General features: G+C 36.7%; 1 protein-coding gene across 1 annotated transcript; it reads left to right on the top strand.

The window, feature by feature from the left end:
• Positions 1–1,404: 1,404 nt before the first annotated feature.
• Positions 1,405–3,380, top strand: LOC104608345 (protein STAY-GREEN homolog, chloroplastic-like). The gene is made up of 4 exons (XM_088890737.1): positions 1,405–1,617; positions 1,720–1,893; positions 2,119–2,286; positions 2,385–3,380. Exons 1-4 carry the CDS (start codon positions 1,483–1,485, stop codon positions 3,012–3,014), a joined length of 1,107 nt encoding a protein of 368 aa, XP_088746863.1. The 5' UTR covers positions 1,405–1,482; the 3' UTR covers positions 3,015–3,380.
• The last annotated feature ends 16,783 nt before the right edge of the window (positions 3,381–20,163 follow it).

Here is a 20,163-nt window from a genome sequence, read left to right as displayed (position 1 = left end):
TCTGTAGAAGAAGAAAAGGATGAGAGAGAGAGAGAGAATCATTTTTTATGGGTAAAAGCTCTGAAACAGATAGTTAAAGAAAATTTGATCATGCTGATTTTGATTTGGCCCAATCAAATTCAACAGTCGGTATTGATTCTTCAAACATGCAAGTAAGAGATGGCAATTTAGGGGTAACAGCGTTGATAGTTTACAAAGATGATTTGTAAATTAGCATCAATTCCGAAATTAGCATCAATTCTAAACTGGCACTTATCCGAACCAAGGTATAAAATGTCGATATTGGTGGAAATGTTGGTCATTCAAATATAAGAAAATGTTGGAAATATCAGAAATATCGTATGGAAATATTATAAAAATTATAGAAATGGTGGAAATATTGTAAAATATGCAAAATATTGAATGATATTTTATGAAATGACAAAAAAAGCATAGTCACACTTTTTTAAATTATTATCTTGTTCCAAATTATTAAACAAAACTAAGAAACTAAGGTTATAGACAAAAGAATATGTTCTGAAGTTACCCTGTAAACCTTAAAATTTAGAACTTCATGATAGAATTAGTTAACGCAAAATTTAAACTCATAGAAAATGTAAATGGTTGTAATATATCAACCAAATAATCTACTATAGAAACAAAAACTATTATTTAACTTTGAAATGAATATTGAGCTAGGTCAAAGTTTATTTCTTGTACTCTACATAGTACTAATAGTGTTTATTAGAAAATATGTCAATTCTAATAAAATTTCATGTTGCTACCATGATAGTAAAAATAGAAATATGTTGTGAATACTATCTCTTGTACTCTACATAGGTCTAGTAATGTTCATCGGAGAAATGTTGATTCAGTAAAATTTCGTACCCATAAAAATGGAGGAAATATGTGTGGAAATATTAGGGAAATTTTAGACCTAAATCCGAACTGTAATTTGGGCCTAAAAGTCTGGGCTTAACCGTCATTCTCCCCTGTTAATAATTTGATATTCACTGACATATGGTCTACGTCTTGGCTTGTAGCAGATCTGGGGCCGACAAACATCTCAGCACTGGGGTGGCAGATTGATTTCCATCCCAAAAAAAGAAAAGAAAATTTCACATGGGAAAAGCATGTAGACTGTAGTTTAGTACCAGTTGACGAGAGCCGCTATCCATAAAGTTCTTAGAGGCTTTCAAGTTTCAAGCAGTCCTCCTACGCTACCGGGGAAGAAAGATCAGTCCAACACGCTTCCGCGACTTACTCTCGCTTTCCGCCTTCTCCGACTAAAACAAACTTTATTCGTGTTCGTGAAGCAACACAAAAACTCCCAGAAAAAGCAAAAGCAAAAGCCTGATCAGATACCGAAAGTTCGGTAGAACTATTCAGAAAAGAGAGAGAGAGAGAGAGAGAGAGAGAGAGAGAAGCAGAGGGAGCCATTGAAGTTACATTGGAGCTTCAAGCAGAGACTTGGGGTTCGTCTCTTGATTCTGAGATTGTGAGATGGGTTTTAGTGCGGCTATGTTTATGCTCTCAACGCCACTAAAGCCATCTCCATCTCTCTCAGAACACAAAAGCTCGCTCCTCGTTTATGGTAATCGCTCTGTGAAGAAGCGCTCCTACAGATCGATTTTTCCGGTATTTCTTTCTTTAATTTCTTTTCTTTATTCGATCCATATGGGTGTTGACTTCTATTGTAGGATTAGATATTTAGATGTATCTCTTTTTTTTGTTTTTCAGATTGCGAGGCTTTTTGGACCTGCCATTTTTGAAGCATCCAAGCTGAATGTTTTATTCTTAGGGGTGGATCAAAAGAAACACCCTGGTAATCTTCCGAGAGCTTACACGCTTACCCACAGCGATATCACCGCTAAACTCACTCTGGCTATCTCTCATACGATCAATAGTTCCCAGGTAACCCAATTCTACGTGAACCCAGATGCAAAATCTTATTCTTTTATCGTTAGAAACTTTGAATTTTAGTAAAAGAAAAAAACTTATGGGTTTTTTGTTCTTTTCTTCTTCTTTTTTGCTTTGTGAAAGAATGATTGGTTTTCTTTGTTAGAAAGTGTAAAGATTAAAATATATAGAATAGGTTGATTCAATAAACTGATAAGATAAGAGCTTATGTGCATGCAGTTAGAGGGGTGGTACCACAAACTCCAAAGAGATGAAGTGGTTGCAGAGTGGAAGAAAGTGAAAGGAAAGATGTCCCTCCATGTTCACTGTCACATAAGTGGAGGTCATTTCCTGTTAGATCTCTGTGCCAGACTTAGATACTTCATCTTCCGCAAGGAGCTCCCAGTGGTACGTACAGATCTTTAATTAATATGTATTCTCGTTGCTAACTAATTCATCTCTTTATCCCCCATCTCATTAATTAGTTTGTTGTATGAAATTAAAAGGTACTCAAGGCCTTTGTTCATGGAGATGGGTACCTCTTCAACAATTACCCAGAGTTGAAGGAAGCTCTGGTTTGGGTTTATTTCCATTCCAACATTCCAGAGTTCAATCATTTAGAATGTTGGGGTCCACTGGAGGATGCAACGGCACCTTCCCACGGTGATGGTGGAGAGGTCCACCTCCACTTCCACCAGAAGCAAAGTTCTTCTCATGGAGATAAAATTAGAAAGATGTGGACTAGACCAGAGACGTGCCCAAGTAACTGTACTTGTTGCTTCCCTTCAACGAGCTTGATCCCATGGTCCCGTGATTTTAGAGAGGAAAGTTCTTCTCATGGAGATAAAATTAGAAAGATGTGGACTAGACCAGAGACGTGCCCAAGTAACTGTACTTGTTGCTTCCCTTCAACGAGCTTGATCCCATGGTCCCGTGGAAGTGGAGGTGGAGAGGTCCACCTCCACTTCCACCAGAAGCAAAGTTCTTCTCATGGAGATAAAATTAGAAAGATGTGGACTAGACCAGAGACGTGCCCAAGTAACTGTACTTGTTGCTTCCCTTCAACGAGCTTGATCCCATGGTCCCGTGATTTTAGAGAGGAAAGCCACGAAAATCATCAAAAGTTCAAAACTTAACGCAGCAAGTGTTGGATTGACGTTGTACGTGGTTTAAACATCAAAGCTTATGGATCAGTTCTACTCTGTGTGTAAATAAAATAAATTTACCAGCAGTCCAACTCCAACCCCGAAAGACCCATCCAATCCAAGCATCAAGCATGGTTGGTTAACAGCTAGGGGTCGGGAAATTCATCTCTTTCTATTTGTCTTCCCTTTGTAATTTGTATCAGTTACTTGTAATTGTCTCCTTTTTGTTTGTAATTGATTAATACTGCACTCTGCACACGAGTTGTGTCTTCATTTATGGAAACAAAAAATTGAGATGATGACTTATTCACCATCCCATGCCAATTGAAATTAATTCCATTATCTTTGATACTTCAATAATTGTACTTGTGAAAATTCAGTTTCATCTATCATGTGCAATTGAGTCTTGATGGATTAGGGGAGTTATTTGTCAAATGATGTCACCACTCACTAAGGGGTATAACTTGGGCAGTACCAACCCTAATCCACAATTCTATATGGGTTGGGCTTGGATTTTAGGGCTTTGATTAGGCTTAGGTCTAAAAGTTTGGGCTTTTTTTATTTTATGGTTTGAATTCAGGTTTAGCCTTTTTAGATAGTTCGAATCACATTTGTGTTAAATTTTAATATAGGCTAATTTACCAGATCCCTACCAGGGCCCAAGAAACCCAAGTGCATCAAATTTCGGTTTAGACTTGGCTTGGGCCTTAAGCCTAATTTTTAGAATTGGGCCTGGGTTGAGGCTAAATCTAGCCCAGTGCACCCGATTTGCACCCCTACCACTCACTAAATAGGAAAAGCCTTAGAGGGTGTTTGGTTTCGTTTACATTTATTCAGTAAACATTTATTGATGGTGCCACATAGGCACCATCTCAGCATTTTCTCTCTCTTGCTGTTCTGCATAAATCTAAAATGTAAAAAGTGAACTTTGGTTTATGTGCATGACTGCCGTTTGTAGAAGTTATTTTTTGAAACTTCCACAAACAGCCAGGCGTTTATTCACTGTTACGCTGAAGTGGTGCCTAGTGGCGCCTAGTTGTCATAAATAACTGCAATTATTGCATTTCTCGGTTTTACTAACAAATAAAATACAAATGTTTATGCAATAAACATAAACGAAACCAAACACATACTTAGTCTGACTTGAAAAGAGATGGACGTTTGAGTATTTATGTGAAATGTCAAGGAAAGTTAAGTCTTTTACCCTTTTTTGGCTTCATGGAACTCGGAGCTATCAATGGATTAATCTACCTGATAGAACTACTGAATCGATTATGTCAATTCTGGTTCTATGGTTTTGTTTTGATTAATAATTGGGTTGGGACCAGTTCTTGTTCCAAACCAATTCAAGCCCATAATAATAGTGAATAACATACAAAGATCTGATTTTTTTTTTTTGTAATTCTTGTTATAGTTTATGCCTAAAAGGATAATTTTTATAAACAGTACGTAAGATAATTATGATTAAAAACACCTTTTATCCACATATAAACAATTTATCAAGGTTATATTATCAAAATGAAGTTCTAAACAAGGTTCAAAGTATCATTACGTATCGGCCGATATGTATCGTTCCGGGACCCTTCCGATATGCCCCCTACAGTGGGTGTATCAGGGGTCTGACCAGTTCACGGGATGGAGGGGTCCTAGATCGGCTCCCCTGAACCAGTTTTGAAAAAAAAAATAGAAAAAAAGTAAAAAAACAATTATCAAAATGCCCGATACATCCCTACCGACGTATTAGACGTATCGATATTTTGAACCTTAGTTCTAAATTTATTATTATTGTTGGTAATTGTAGATGCTAAGTATAACCAGGTCAGACCCATTCTCCTGATTAATAATTGGTTCGGTTCTAAATCTTTCTTGTAGTTCTGGTTAATAATTGAAATGAAACTATTACAACGTATCCCAAATCAGACCTGACCCATTGACAGTCCATTGGAACTATACAATGGGAGTAGCCCATCTCTATATCCATAACCCCAAACATGGTGACACGGGCATTTGATCCCAACTGGGGTGTCAATTGGACTAGATTTTGTCCAATCTGATCCAATCCGGTGTGAATCCTTTATAAATGGACCAGGTCCAATCCAATCCAATAAACATTTTAGACCATTTTGGACCGGTCAAATTCAATGTCTGGATGGTCCAATCTGTTTAAATTCATTTTGGTTTAGATTGGTTTCAACCCAAACCCAGTCCAATGGACCATATATTGGCTGAATCCAATCCAATATAAATTTATTATGGATGAACAAAGGTCCAATCCAATTTAATAAGCATTCTGGACCAAATTGGTCCAATCCAATATGTCTCGTTGGTTCATTCAATCTGTTCAAATTAATTTTGGACTGGACAAGGTCCAATTCAAAACTGGTCCATTGACACCTTTTAGTCCCAAGTCTTTGCTACAATGGGCCAGAAAATTTACCAATTGAGCCAACATCAATCTGTTGAAACATATCATGCAATTTAAAAAGACAGAATCAACCCCCATGATTTAACTCTTACAATCAAGGATGTAAACGTTTTGAATTTGGATTAAAAAATAGAGTGGATTTGAAGTAAATCAAATCATATTCAAATTCGAATCCAATTAAGAAAAAGACAATCGTTTGAAGTTGATTGGATATCCAAATAATCAAATTCAAATTAAATTCGACCAATAAATTCAATTATCCAAATTTTGATCAGATTTAATTGAATTGTTTTACTATCATATTCTTTATTAGATCGGTTTGTATATTTTATATTTATTTGATCAAATCGAGCTATATCGAATTTCTTTTTCTGTCAAGTGCCCAGATCAGTACCTTAGGCTCAGTTTGGAAAGAGTACAAGTGCAAATATGTACAGTGTAAATACATACAAAATATAAGGTTTTGCGCTCTACATATTTGCATTTATACTTTTTTCAAACTCAGCCTTAGGCTCAGCTTGAAAAGAATACAAATGCAAATATGTACAGCGTAAATACATACAAAATAATACAAAATATAAGATTTTGCATTCTACATATTTGCATTTGTATTCCTTCCAAACTCAGCCTTAGTCCCTTCTTGAAATCCTAACATGGCATAAAGGAATAAGTTACAGTTTAGATGTAACGCCAACTGAGGGCTGAGGGGTGGTGGCTCGGTTGGTGCGTAGCTGGTTTGTCCCAGTAGATACCTCTAGTCTGGATTCAATTTCTGCTGCAACCATCAATTTTTTGGGGGTTCAGTCAGTGTGGTGCTGGGATTCAGATGTATCACCAAAATACCACACAAAGGAATCATTGGGAAATTTTACTGCATCTCTGGTCTTGAATCCTTATATCTTAGTAGATGCACATTGGGATTCACCATGAGTTATAGCTTTTTCACTTGAACACCAGTGACACCAATTACAATCATGGTATTTTGTGGCCTCACTGTAGCACCACTTTATTCAATGCAAGGTGGGGCCACATCAATACATTGAGGGCTGTGATTCATGGCTTTTTCCCAAGGCTAAGCCAACGGGTGTAGCAGGATATTTCTCTAATTACAACTTAGTTGTGAAGAGCGTGCCTCACACCAACTTTAGATTGGGCCTAAGTTTTTAAGTTGCGACTGGGCCTTGACTAGAAAACTCGGGCTTAACCTAAACTTGGGGTAGACTTGGGTTGAGGCCTTAGGTAGTCTGGCCCAATGCAATCCAGACTTAACCATCCAAACAAATACGTACATATATGTATTATGTTTATATAAAAAAATATCATTTTTTTTCTAATTAACTCTACTCTTAAATTGGGCCATAAAAACCAATAAAAGATGGCTATGTAAAAATATAAATATTATAAACTTTTTTTAAACCAGACTAAGCCTAACTAATCTAACTTGGCCCACGACTATTAGATCAGTCATTATGATGACTGATCAGTCCTCTTGCGAGTTGTGACAAAACAGTATATACCACACGACTATTAGATCAGTCATCGCATGGTAGTAACAATGCGATGAGATGAGATGGCGATACTTAGTCAGTGGAACCATGGTACAGTTACTTCTCAAATTCACATCGCAATGGTCTCTCAGCCTTCATTGCAGAAGAATCTTGTTGGCTCAGTTCGGAAGGAGTATAAATATAAATATACACAGTATAAAATAATACAAAATACAAAGTTTTGCATTCTACAAATATATTTATATTTGTAATCCTTCCAAATGAAGCTGTAACAACACATTGTATCGCAATTTCTTATCATAGTCTCGCATCGTGATCTTGCTGCACATATATACCCAAATTCCCCATCGTATTTCCTTATCTGGGTCATACTTGGTAAGGCTCCAGCCCAAGCCCCAGATGGGTGTTTCTTAAGGGCGATCATGGGCCAGTCTGGGCTGGGCTTTATGATTATATATATATATATTAATTTATGTACTATAATGACAAAGTACAAAGATGTCCCCAGTTTAATACCTATATTTTTTACACATATTTGCAATATTATCATATTATGATGTCTAAACGTATAAATCTATCAAATAAGTAGTACTTCTATACGTTAAAAATATGTTTATCAATTTATAATAAGGTCTTGTTGTGTTAGATCCGATAGCACCGATGACAGAATTTTTGGAACTGGTTCTATACATTTATTTACCGGGTTGGGCTGGTCTTTCCTGGACCAGGCCAGACCCGACCCATTAATAGCACTATCTCCCATATTCAACAAGAAGCCACCTTCTTAACCGTAATGTGGGCAAACCTAGATGTTAGAGGCTGGGTCCAAACATGAACTCAAAGCGCTAGGAGGTCTTCTTATGGAAAGAATTCACCATTGTTAAGGCCCATTTGGATGGGTTTCAATTGTTGTTGATTGAGCTGATTTTGAAAAACTATCAAAAATAGCTTCATCAGAAAGTTGGTTTTCCAGCTCATGGATGTATGTTTTTAGCTTTTCGGGCTTTTCATCAAATATAACTTCACAGCTTTTTGTGTGGGGTCTAGCCTATCTTGCAAAACCAGAAGCAGCTGCATGAAAACCCTCCCAAACAGGCACAGCATTAAATCCGCCCTGACTTTAAGGGGGCGTTCTTTTTTTGGATTTTGAGAGGGGGGAAAGTTGATCAATGGGATTTTGATTCCTATTGACCAAGAAACCTATGTTCCTTTTTCATATTTATGTGGAGACTAGGAAAAGTTTATTTTCTTAGTGATCACTTACCCAGGTAAGTGATACCCATAACTTTCCCACCTAGGGGAAAGTTGCTAATACTTGAATGTGACAAAAATGCTCATTTTAATATGAATTTTTATGGCTAAAATGGTCATTGCCTTATTTACTTGGGAAATAAAAGAACATAAGTAAATGCACTTACCCGGATAAATCTTTCCTAAGAAACACTTACCCGAGTAAGTGCATTTACCTGGATAAATAACTTACTGAAAAGTGAACGGGGCCTAAATTTTAAATTCCTGATAAAATTGTCATTTTGGTGTTTGGCATTTATGATCTATATTTATTCGGTCATTCATCCATTCCTTAAGAGTGAAAAGCAATCAATTCATATCGATTATCAAATAAGATTTTAGTAGTTTTAAGGATGAACTTTTAATGAATTTAGGCCCTGTTCGCTTTTTCAGTAAGTTACTTACCCGAGTAAATGCAATTACCTAGGAAACACTTACCCGGGTAAGTGCATTTGCCCATGTTCTTTTACTTTCTAGGTAAATAAGGTAATGACCATTTTAGCCATAAAAATTCATTATTAAAAGGGGCATTTTTGTCCCATTCAAGTGTTAGCAACTTTCCCCCTAAGTGGGAAAGTTATTTACCCACCTAGAAAATGGGTATCACTTACCTGGGTAAGTGACACCTAGGAAGATAAACTTACCCTGGTCCTCACATAAATCTGAAAAATGAACATGGGATACTTGGTCAATGGGAACCAAAATCCCATTGACCAACTTTACCCCCTCTCAAAATCCAAAAAAAGAACACCCCCTTAATTTGCTTGCATCAATCCTAGCTCCAAAAGTGTAGAAAGAAGATCTCTCTTTCTCTCTCTCTCTCTCTCTCTTACCAAAATCATACCACAGCAAATTGATAATGAAAGACTGTTTCCGAATTGGCCTGATTTATACCCAAAATGGACTCTAACACAATGGCCTTCCGTGGAATTTAGTTTTTGTTTGTATGTTTGATTTGTGGGGACGTACTACCCCCATCTTATGCAGTTCCTTTCGATTTCTATACAAAAAAGGACCCTAACACAACAAATAATTTAGAGGGCTTTAGGCCAAATGTCTTGGTATATCCCAATTCATGAGGCCCATTAGGCTTTCTGACCTAATGGGCTTTTTGAGCAGAACCACGATGTGTTTTAGTCTCGGTTTGCAAAGTCGAGCTCATGGTTAACCTAACTTTTAAACTAGACTCATCATTCATAAACATGGAGGCGCTGATCTAGCTTGTAAAGCTCGATGCTGCTCACACCCTTCTCCGGTTGTCTCTTTCTCTAAACTCTTGTGTGAGATGGTACAATTCACCTCTCTCCTGCATTTCTTCCATCTTATGGGAGGAGAGTTTGATGTAATTTAACCCTATTTTGATGAACAAATTAAAGTTGCATGTTATTTTTCAACAAAAAAAAAATATTATCCTTGTACGTCAATTTCTTTTAACAAAGTTATTTTATGTCTGCAGTCAATAAAGAATATTATTTTAGTATGTTACTAGTAACATTCAAAGCATATGGATTGCTTTACAAATTTTCAAGGGTCCTTTTAGAAATTTATTAGAAGCTAAATATTTATTGTGCATGAATTTTATGTTGATTAAGATGCACGAACTGACGATGCTATTACCATCTTTAGAGAAACAGAAACCACTACTTATCAGGTCACCCATCATCTTTCAATGGGCTAAACCAGACTAGAAATGGATATAAGGGATTTTTTTTTGATAAATAAAGGATATAACTATATTAAAGCAGAAAATCAAAAGAGAGGTTCAGCAAAGGTCTCATGCCTAGGTCTAAAAGCTAATATTTACAGAATATTGCCTAGATAATGAAGCAGCCTCCGGTCAAAATGGTCATTATTCTTCTCCAAAGCATCTACTAAAGCTTTTGCATTTGTGTAGATTGTGAGGCTGGACTAGGGGTGTCAATTGGATTGGATCTGGTCCAATCCGATCCAGTCCAATATGAGTCTATTATAAATGGATCAAGTTTAATCCAGTCCAATGAATGTTTTGGACCAATTTGGACCGGTCTAATTTAATGTTTGGACCATTCAATCTGTTTAAATTCATTTTGATTTAGACTGGTTTCCACTCAAATCCAGTGTACTGACACATATATTCTTATCTTATATCAATGGACCAGATATTGGCTTAATCCAATTCAATCGAATATAAATTTGTTACACACGGACCAGATCCAATCCAATCTAATAAATATCTTAATCAAATCCAATCCGTCCAAATTGATTTTGGACTGGACTGGATCCAATCCAAAACCGGTCCATTGACACCCTTAGGTTGGACTGACTGCTCCAGGTTTTCTGCAAAAAGTAAACTTTGATAAACCGCAATGCACTCAGCTTCCATTGGGCTGCAAACATAATCAATCTTGTTACCCAACGGACATAGGAATTTTAGATTTGCATCACAAATAATATAAGCAGAAATATCAGAGATTTTGGAATAGTTTCTATCACTTTTACCATTTGTCAAATCAATTTGTTCTTGATGCCAATGGGATGGAAAATTGTTGATGTCAAGGAGCTGAAACTCATCTACCACCTTTTTGAATCACTTGGCTATAGGAGAGCTATTTACTTTACCAGTAACATCATCCTCAAGTTACAGTTGTAGTCGATGTCAAAGTTCAAAATATCGATATGCTGGTATGGGTATATCGAATAAATCGATACAGCTTTTGATATTTTATTTTTTTTGCAATCGGTTCAGGAGGGACCAGTTTAGGGCTCCACCCCCTGAATCCCAATACATCCACTGTAGGGGCGTATTAGAGGGGTCCCAGAATGATATATATTGGCTGATACATATTAATACTTTGAACATCGGTTGATGTCTAAATTGAATTCTCCTAGGATTGGCATTCTAGGGTTTGAGAGGTTCATTAGCACTTTGAAAAGGTCTATCAAAAAAGCCTTTTTCTTTTCCTTACATGGCTCCCCATAGAGGAAACACACGAGCCAGGGAAACTCTGGGGGATGAGCCTTGATGCTGACTAGAATGAATCTGGTCGACTTCATGATGAGCTCTAATTCCAGATTATCCTTCCAATCTTGGGCTTGGGCAATCTCAAGACTTTGAATTATAGTCCTAAACATTAAATGGCTTGGTTTGACGCTTCCAATAGTTTCAAAGCTTATTGTATATTGATCAAATGTTTGATTAGATTCAGAGCTCACTACTGTGTTTCAAGTTTGAATCACAGAAACAGTTACATGAAAGTCATTAGTCATAACAGAAAAGGGTCACCGATAGAGTCAGAACCATCATGAAAAGGGCTATCAACTGTCGCCAAGGATTAAAATATTGATACATCCGATTAGGGGTGCAAGTCAGGTTGGCCTGACTTAATAGTTTACACTGTTTTGGGCTCAGGTTTCGGATTGGACCTATTTAAATTTTGACAAAATTCCAACCCTAACCCAAAAAAATTACACCCCTACACCTGATACCCAAATATGGGTATAGATGCGAACCAATATATTTAATACACATCTTTTTTTATTTTTTATTTTTATTTTATAATAATCATATGGTTGGGAAAAAAGGGCTGGGATGCTTTAAACATTAAATAAAAAATCTATATATTGATGTATCCAAATATATTTAAGTATATCAATATTAATATTAATACGATACACCTGATACCCTTGACTGCCATAATAAGAGCCATTAAAAAAATGGACAATCTGCTACCATAACTAGAGCTGTAGAGTAATCAAAACAAATTAAAAGAATGGAGATATGTTATGGTCCTATATGTTAAACGATTCATGCCTCAGTTTAATGCGTTCCAAGTTCCAACAGTTAATCGATCAAATAAGTTACACTCGTTATTTTGGGCTACCATGAGTTGCACAACTCAGCTGCTAATCCATATCTACTATTTATCCCATTTATCAATCCTCTTAAGCCGTATAATAAGATCTGTTTCGATTTTTGTTCAAAATATATGATATTACAACATATAATTGAAATCATGCTTTAACCTAATTATCGGCATAGTAAGATTCATTCAATGCATGGCAGATCTTGTTTCCTTAATATGAGAAATGTCTACTAATATTAGCGAAACCTTTAAGCTATATTTGGTTTGAAGGAAAAAGTAAAAAAAGAAAGGTAAGGAAAGCTATATAAGATTTGTGAAGGTTTTTCTAATTTTTCTTTCCTTTTTCTATTTTTTCCTTCAAGCCAAACATAGCATTAGCATTAGTTATACAATTATCAAATCTGAACCTGTAGGACCTATAAAGATATTTGATGACCCCACACCTCACTACATCGTACATGTTTGAAGAGAGATCAAGTCTGTTACAACCAAGGTCATAACACTTTCTTTTGCTTGTTTTGTATAGCAGAAAAGAAAGATAAAAAACTGCTGTGTTCATGTTTTATGGGAGGGATGCAACTTTCGAGGTTTAGGATAAGCAAAATATTAATATTCTTATTTCTTAATTTGTACATTTATTCCAAAAACTGATACAAATTTTGCACTCTCTCTCTCTTACAACAATTCTCTCTCATATAAAGAACCATATCCCCTCACTCTTAAACAAATAACCCTCCTCCTACCTCCATTCCCGTTCATATAATGAGGGGAAAAACATAATTTTATTTCCTAATCTCAAATCTGCTACCCACAAAAATGCTACCGCCATATGCACCCAGAAGACATTGCAGCTGCACATCTGAAATATTTCAGTTGCCATTATAGGGAGATGTTCTTGATGTATGGCAATAGTGTCTTGCCACAAGTTCCAACCAGTTGATTGTAGTGAAGATTTGGGATCGAATCCTGCCAGAACCTGAATTGGGGCAGCATTGTCCGCAGCAGATCTAGACTACTTTAACAAAGATATAAGACAGTTAAATTTGAAGCAAAAATATATCAGAATTTACACTCAACTTATTTGCCATCTCATGCATTTTACACCGATGCAAATAAAATTTGCACTTCAAACAAATTTTGGCTAATGCACCAGTCTTCTCAATTTTGGCAAAAATAATAGCTGTAAACATACATTTTGGACAAAAATAATATATTTAATAAAAATTGAGAAGACTAGTGCTAGGCTAGTTGGGAACTTAGAGTGGATGACCACCATATTGGGTTGATCCCAGCCGTTCAGATTGTGAAGATCTGCACACAATGTGGATTATATCCTCATATTTTTAATGGTTTAAGATAAAGATGCCATGGGTTGGTCCAGAGGCCTTTCTGTCTGTTATTGTATTGTCCATCTGGCAACGGAAAACTGGGTGTTTGGGCCCACCACACACACACACTCTCTCTCTCCGGGTGCTAAATTAGCATGTTTCTGAGTCTGAGAGAGCGTCTGCCATGGGCTTGAAATCAGGGCCCGGTAGGATCCAATTTGCTGTCTTTTCTTTTGTTTGCGCCTACTTTGTTTCATTAGTTTTAAACTCTTTGATGGGAAGTTCGAAGAAAAATAGAAAAAAGCCCTAAAGCCCAGAGCCCAGAGCCCAGAGTGATGTTTATCAAGAACCATCTGGCATTTAATATATACTTTGTGGAGTAATTCCAAAATTGTAGCTTATCCAAGGAAATAGGATAGAGGACCACTCCATATATCAATATCAGATGCTAGAGCAGCCACAACTCACAGTCAGAGTCTAATATATAATAATGTGGCTAGTTTTGTATGTTAGTATCCCGTTTATTATTTTTATTATTCTGATCAAAACTCTAATCTAAATCTAGCTCAAGCCTCTAGATTGGCATCAGCAGTCAATCCTATAAGGTTAAACATTTGCCCATAAAAGCTAAAAATAATTTTCTTTTCTTTTCTTTTCTTTCTATAATGGCTGAGGTCGTATAGACCAGGCCGATTGTTATATGAAACATTTAAATAATTACGACCCTAACAAGTCCGAAAACTGCCGGAAAACCTCTGGCAGGTATTTGTTTGTATTAGAACAATCGCCGATGACAAAAATGGTTTCTTCTTCCCCTTCTAATAAATAATAATATCTTCTTTTTCATTTAGTAGTTGGAGATGTTTATAAAGTTGATTGTTGTTGGTTGAGGGACTGGTGTGAGTGTTGTTTTGTTTAGGGGCTGCAAATCTGTGGGGCATGAGTTTGTTATGCTTTTGCTACCCTTTTGCAAACATTACATGCGTGTGGATGAAGTTTGAGAAAAAAGATTTTAGGGCGCCATTGATCATGGTCCCTACTCCGCTACTCCGCTACTCCCTACATTATATTTACCTCTCTGGTTTTTCTTTTCTCTTGCATTCGATTCCATGTCTTATAAACTATTCATTAACCCAAGTGACTCTTTCTGTTTTTAGTAGGATGGTTTGTCTAAAATGGGAAAACTTTGACTATAAGCCTCACCCTACATACACTTGCTTAGGCTTGCATCTGCTACCCACAAGGCATTACAGCTGGGCATACGGAATATCACCCTTTTGTCATTATTCATGGAGATGTATGTAGGTGTGGGTAAGAATGTAGAAACAGTCCGTGGGTAGCAGATTCACAGTGCACTTGGTTCACCTAACAACACATCCACTACTGATGGGAAAATTTTGCTATCTATGTTTCACAGCCTCAGCTGCCAATGCGTTAATTCCTGCCTGAAGATGCCACGACAGTGTTTTTTTTTTTTTTTTTGACTTCAAAGGTTTTATTATTTATTTTATTAAAAACTAAATAAATCAACTAATATTTATCACGCTGTGTACTTTGGGCAGGAATTTGTGCAGTGAATTTTTTTTGTAAGTATGTTGATGTTGGATGTATTACTTAATGAGTTAACATGTCATGCAGGGTGACTCTGTTGACAGCCCAGGCTGTTGAATAGACAGCCAAACTTTTTCCATATAAAAGTGCGTTTATATGCGATAAATGGTCGAAAATAAAAAGATGAAATTTATAATTATACAAAAATAGTAATAATAGATAACGAATTGGGCCCACCCACATTCTTGACCTCTCTCTCTCTCTCTTCTGGTTTTTTGAAAAATGAAAATGATATTCTGTAGGAAAATAAATCATTTTTCTAATGCTAATACTGTTTTGTTTAAATAGAAAAATGAACTTCAACGTCTAAAAATCTTATTAATGTCCTGAGAAGATCACAACTGTCTAAATATTACCTTTATATCAAAAACATTTTTTTGAAGAAAGCCTTTATATTAAAAACTTGAAAACAGCCTCTTTGTATGTGCAGGGGTAATGCTGCAATGCTGCATTCATCTGCCCCTCTCCAAACCCGGTATTGGCAAAATTTCGTACACTATGCTGTTCTTTGCCCTTATTGAAAACTTGTTGAAAATAGGTTGAAGTCATTTTCCTGAATTCGGCTTCCATTAAGGTAATGCCAGTTCGAGCAGCCTTTACAGTCTTGCACTGGGAATATCTCCCTACTGATGTGCTTTATTTTATGGAGAGAATACCTCAGGGTAAGGTTGCAAGAGGCTGTTGGGATGGTATGAGCATGGGCTTGTCCTGACCGAAAACAATCTCCATTTTTCTAACTATATCTATTACGAATTCACATTTTCACCCCACAAACACCCCACGGCATATCCCAACTGTATATTGGGAACATCTCCTACTAACAAATTTGGGAGATGTTCCCAATACACACTGAGATATACCTGTAAGGCATTTGTGGGGTGCAGATGTGATCTCATCTACTATTCACTTATTGAAAAAAAAAAATCCAAAAATTTTTTTCCTGTACATCTAGTGAAAATTGTTTCATACAACCAAACACTGCAAAATAATAGAACAATCCATGGAAATTGTTTGTTTTCTTCAATTTTACATGCAACCAAATAGAGCTCTTATGGAAAAACATACTGTGCCTGGATATTTATTGGTCTGTAACTAGTGAAAAACAATTCTAGAATCAACCAACCAGCCATATTTAAAAGTGATTTTAGTGGTGGGAAGGCAGAGTAGTACAATTAGCTCTGAGATGCAATGGATAGAAACTAAGAAAAATAAGACTGAGTCCCACTCAAAAATAATATTGCAGATGTATGTTTTCTCTTCTCATTGTACACATATTAATCCTCACTCAGCACTTACTGAGTACTGGGAAACTACGGGGTAAATCTTGAATTTTTTATTTGATTTATAATCAAGCAATCCACATTTTGTAGAAGCTCTGACACCCCTCTTTGAAAGCTCTTGTGCTGAATTTCTTATTCCAGTTAATAAGGAAATTAAATTAGTTGGCTTATTATTGAAAGGTACGAGTCTGAGTGGGACCCATGCTACTCTGCATACATTTTTATTTTAAAATAAAATATATTTAATCTCTTCTTCTGAATGGGAGGGCTAGCCACAGGTTTGAAGGAAAACCCCTTCTGTTGTCTGTTTGAATATATTACTTTAATATTTATTAATTAATCATATTAGAGATTAGATACCTATGTCCTTTGGGGTGTTCAGGAATCCTTGCGAATGAATTCTTTCCATTTTCAAATGTTGATGCCAAAAAAAAAAAAATTGAAATGTTGATAAATTATGGGGGTATGGGTTTATTTTTTTGAAATTCTAAAGTGAATTTTATTTTATTTTTTGAAAAATTAAGTACGAATTTAATGCAATTAAAAGCTAAAAATAAGTTTAAATAATTTCACACCAGGTAGCTCCTAATGCCAGGTCAGTAATTTCTTTCATATTGGTTCCTACTCCATATGGTTCTATTGATATTTGGAAAAGGGAAAAGCTTGGGTCAAGAAACAAAGGACCCATATTGGGACCCATCTCTCAGTGGGCCCTCCTATAATAGAGCCCAAGAAGGGTTTGGGGTTCACATTAGACTGGAACATGTGAACCCATGCTGGTGTCCAAAACGAATTTTGCACGTGAAAGATTCCTTGATTCATCTCACTTTTCCTCATTGATCCCACACCAAACAATCCCAAGAAAGTACCAAGAGTAATGCCACAAATCAGATGGTCAGAGTTCTCTGATCTGATCCTGCTGTTTACATACAATCCAATACAATGGCCTGATCTTCTTTAAGTTCCACTTTCCAAACCATGGCTAGTCTTGGCTCTTGAGGGGCCCACGGCCCAGACTGCAAATTGTGGCCCAAAACCCAAAACGATGACTTTTAGGCAACAAGTTGTTCTGATGGAAATGGAACAATGACCGTGGCCCTGGTGACAGCGCGTACACGGACATCATCTCTCGTACACAACGTGTAGCCAACTACACATTTACACTCTGCTTAGTGTGCTTGAGCGACAGACAGCTCCCTCTTTTAGTCAAGACGTCTGTGCATAGAGAGACAATTATTAGGGCACTGTTTCAGGGGTGCCAGGAATATAATACGTTTGTGTCTGGGATTCTGGGCCGGCCTTAGTCCTTTGTACCCATGCAATTAATCCAGGCCCCTCCTCTTATCTGTCACGTGGGCCTGGATGCCAAAGGGACGGTCCAGATCCAGTCCTGCAGTGACTTTGGCCTATTCATTTTGAACAAAATAATGACTCTAAAGATCCGTAATAAATAGATAAAGTGGAATCTGTAACAGCTGCTGCTGCAGAAACAGCAGCAGAAATGTGGTCAGTAAATTCTGTAATTAAGTTAGAACCCTTTATAAGGATTTTTGAGACTTTGAGTTTTAACTAAAGTTCTGGTAAATTTCCTGTTTTTTTCTTGGTACAATGTCTTTAAAAGAATTCTTAATAAGTCAGATTAATTTTCTGATTTATTGTCTCCTGCAGCCCTTTACTGTTATTGAAAATTTGTCTGTACAAACAATTAAAAGTCAGCCAGCGGAGCATGGAAGCAACTCCTTAAAACATATGTACCTGCCAAAGCATGGATGTTAAAGGCTCTGTACCGGGTTCTCCTGGCTTAGCTTTGATTGTTGAGCCTGCTTTGTATTTTCTTCTTTGAAATGTGAACAAAAACTGGAAGTTGCAGGAGAGGTGGTGGTTCTTCTCAAATGGGTTCCCATTACTTGCCACTGAACCGGTTTGAACCGGTGCTGACTTTGATGAATTTTAAATGTACTGGCATTATATGACTGGCCTCATGGTCTTGTTTGGCATTTATGTTATCTTTATTTATTTTTTACCAGCTTCCTCTCCCAGTGGAATCTGAATTTACATTGATTGTTAAATGAGAATTCAGATGGATGCAGAACAACTTTAATTCATTCCATTGAATAATTCGTTCTCCTGAAGATCCATATGAAGTTCAAATTGAAAAGATTTGTGCACAAGGTTTCATATCCTCTCATTTATTTCATTTGCCCCAATTTGTAAGGGGTTGAGCTCAACAAGCACTGCAATTAGGGATAGCAATTTTTCAACATTAGGACCTTGATCCTTCCTTTCCTAAACGGGATGGGTTGGGGATTTTTGCCTTGAATCAAGGGAAAAAGACGGGATCTACATATAATTCCCCAAGTCCATGCCTGAACCTAGTGCTAAATTATAAAAAATTAAAAATTTTCCTAATTTTAATATTAATTTATAAAATACTTTTGAATATATAAGGTGACTGGTTTCCATAATCGCAGTTCCCTTGAATTTCCAAAACCCTAGAATCCCACAATCCCATTTCTAAAATACCTCTAGGTTTGATACATTTTTAGGTGGTTGTCTTGGAGTGGGGAAAAGTTGAGGATTTTTGTATGGAGATGCGGTTAAATTCCTGCACTACCACCACCTGGGATGAGATAGGGGATTTTGACTATGAGGCAGGGACAGGGAGGGGTGTCCTGCCCCCTTCTAAAACAGTTTGTTTTCAAATGTTGAAAAAAATGTTTAGGGTTTGAATATGATATCAAAAAAACTTGTAACAAATTAACTGGTATCATAAAAGTGATAACCAGTCAAGTGGTATTTATCAAAATTCAAGTTGTATATGCTCAAACGAGACCTAAGGCTGTTTACAGCGCAATTCAATTTGCATTGGTGCAAAGTTATGAGAGAATAAATGAGTTAAATGTAATTTCTAAATTTTTTGTTTTAAATTTTACTTTTTTATTTATTTGTAGTATAAATGAAGCAAAATAAAAGTAAAAAATTAAAATAAAACACGAAACAAAAATGAACTAAAATTTACACTATCCTCATTGTATTATTTGAATTTGCACTAGTACAAATGGGATTGTTGCAAACAAAGAAATAAATAGACTGACCTCTGCATGGATCCGGGCCATCTCTTTGGTATTCAAGCTTCCACAAAAGGACCAGGCTCAGTATAGCTGTTCGGAATAGTGAATGAGGATCATTAAATAAAGAAAACTGAAATCTTTCACATCGCAGAAGTGCTGAAGAGGCATCACACCGTTTCTTTCCTTGTACCTTGTAAATGGTGCAAATTTGAGCGCCAAAACACTTGAGGTATGAATATCAGATTAACCAATATTAAGTATGGTTCATAACTAGAGCTATAAATCAGGTCGTGCCGTTCGTGGCCCGGCACCACATGGCAGAACAATACATGCGATATGCCGGGCATGGTACAATGGATTGGGTCATACCGGGCCTAGGGTTTCAGATCCATGGGCCGGCATGACACGGCACGACTGAGAAGACTATGCCACTCACAACCCAGCCTGAGCTGCGGCATGACCCGTATATATTTATATATATTATAATATATAATATAAAATAAAAATTTTAATATTTTTTTAAGTAGACCTTTCATAGCTTGGTTTGGTCTAGGGCCCGACCTGGCCCAAGGCTCATCCCACAACACGGCATGGGCCCACGCAGGTTCAAGCCATGGGCGGTGCTGAGCTGACCCCCCAAATCCCAAGGGAAAGAGAAATGGCCCAAAACGGCCCACAGGTCGTGCCGTGCCAACCTAACACGGCCCGATTTACACCTCTATGGGAATGTGGTCATTTTTTAACTAAAATAATCCTACTTTTCTTTAGTACAAGGGTAAAAAACA

This window comes from Nelumbo nucifera, chromosome 6, assembly GCF_055504915.1.
Source record: "Nelumbo nucifera cultivar China Antique chromosome 6, China Antique-T2T, whole genome shotgun sequence".
NCBI classification, from domain to species: domain Eukaryota; kingdom Viridiplantae; phylum Streptophyta; class Magnoliopsida; order Proteales; family Nelumbonaceae; genus Nelumbo; species Nelumbo nucifera.
This window is presented reverse-complemented; position numbering and strand designations above follow the sequence as displayed.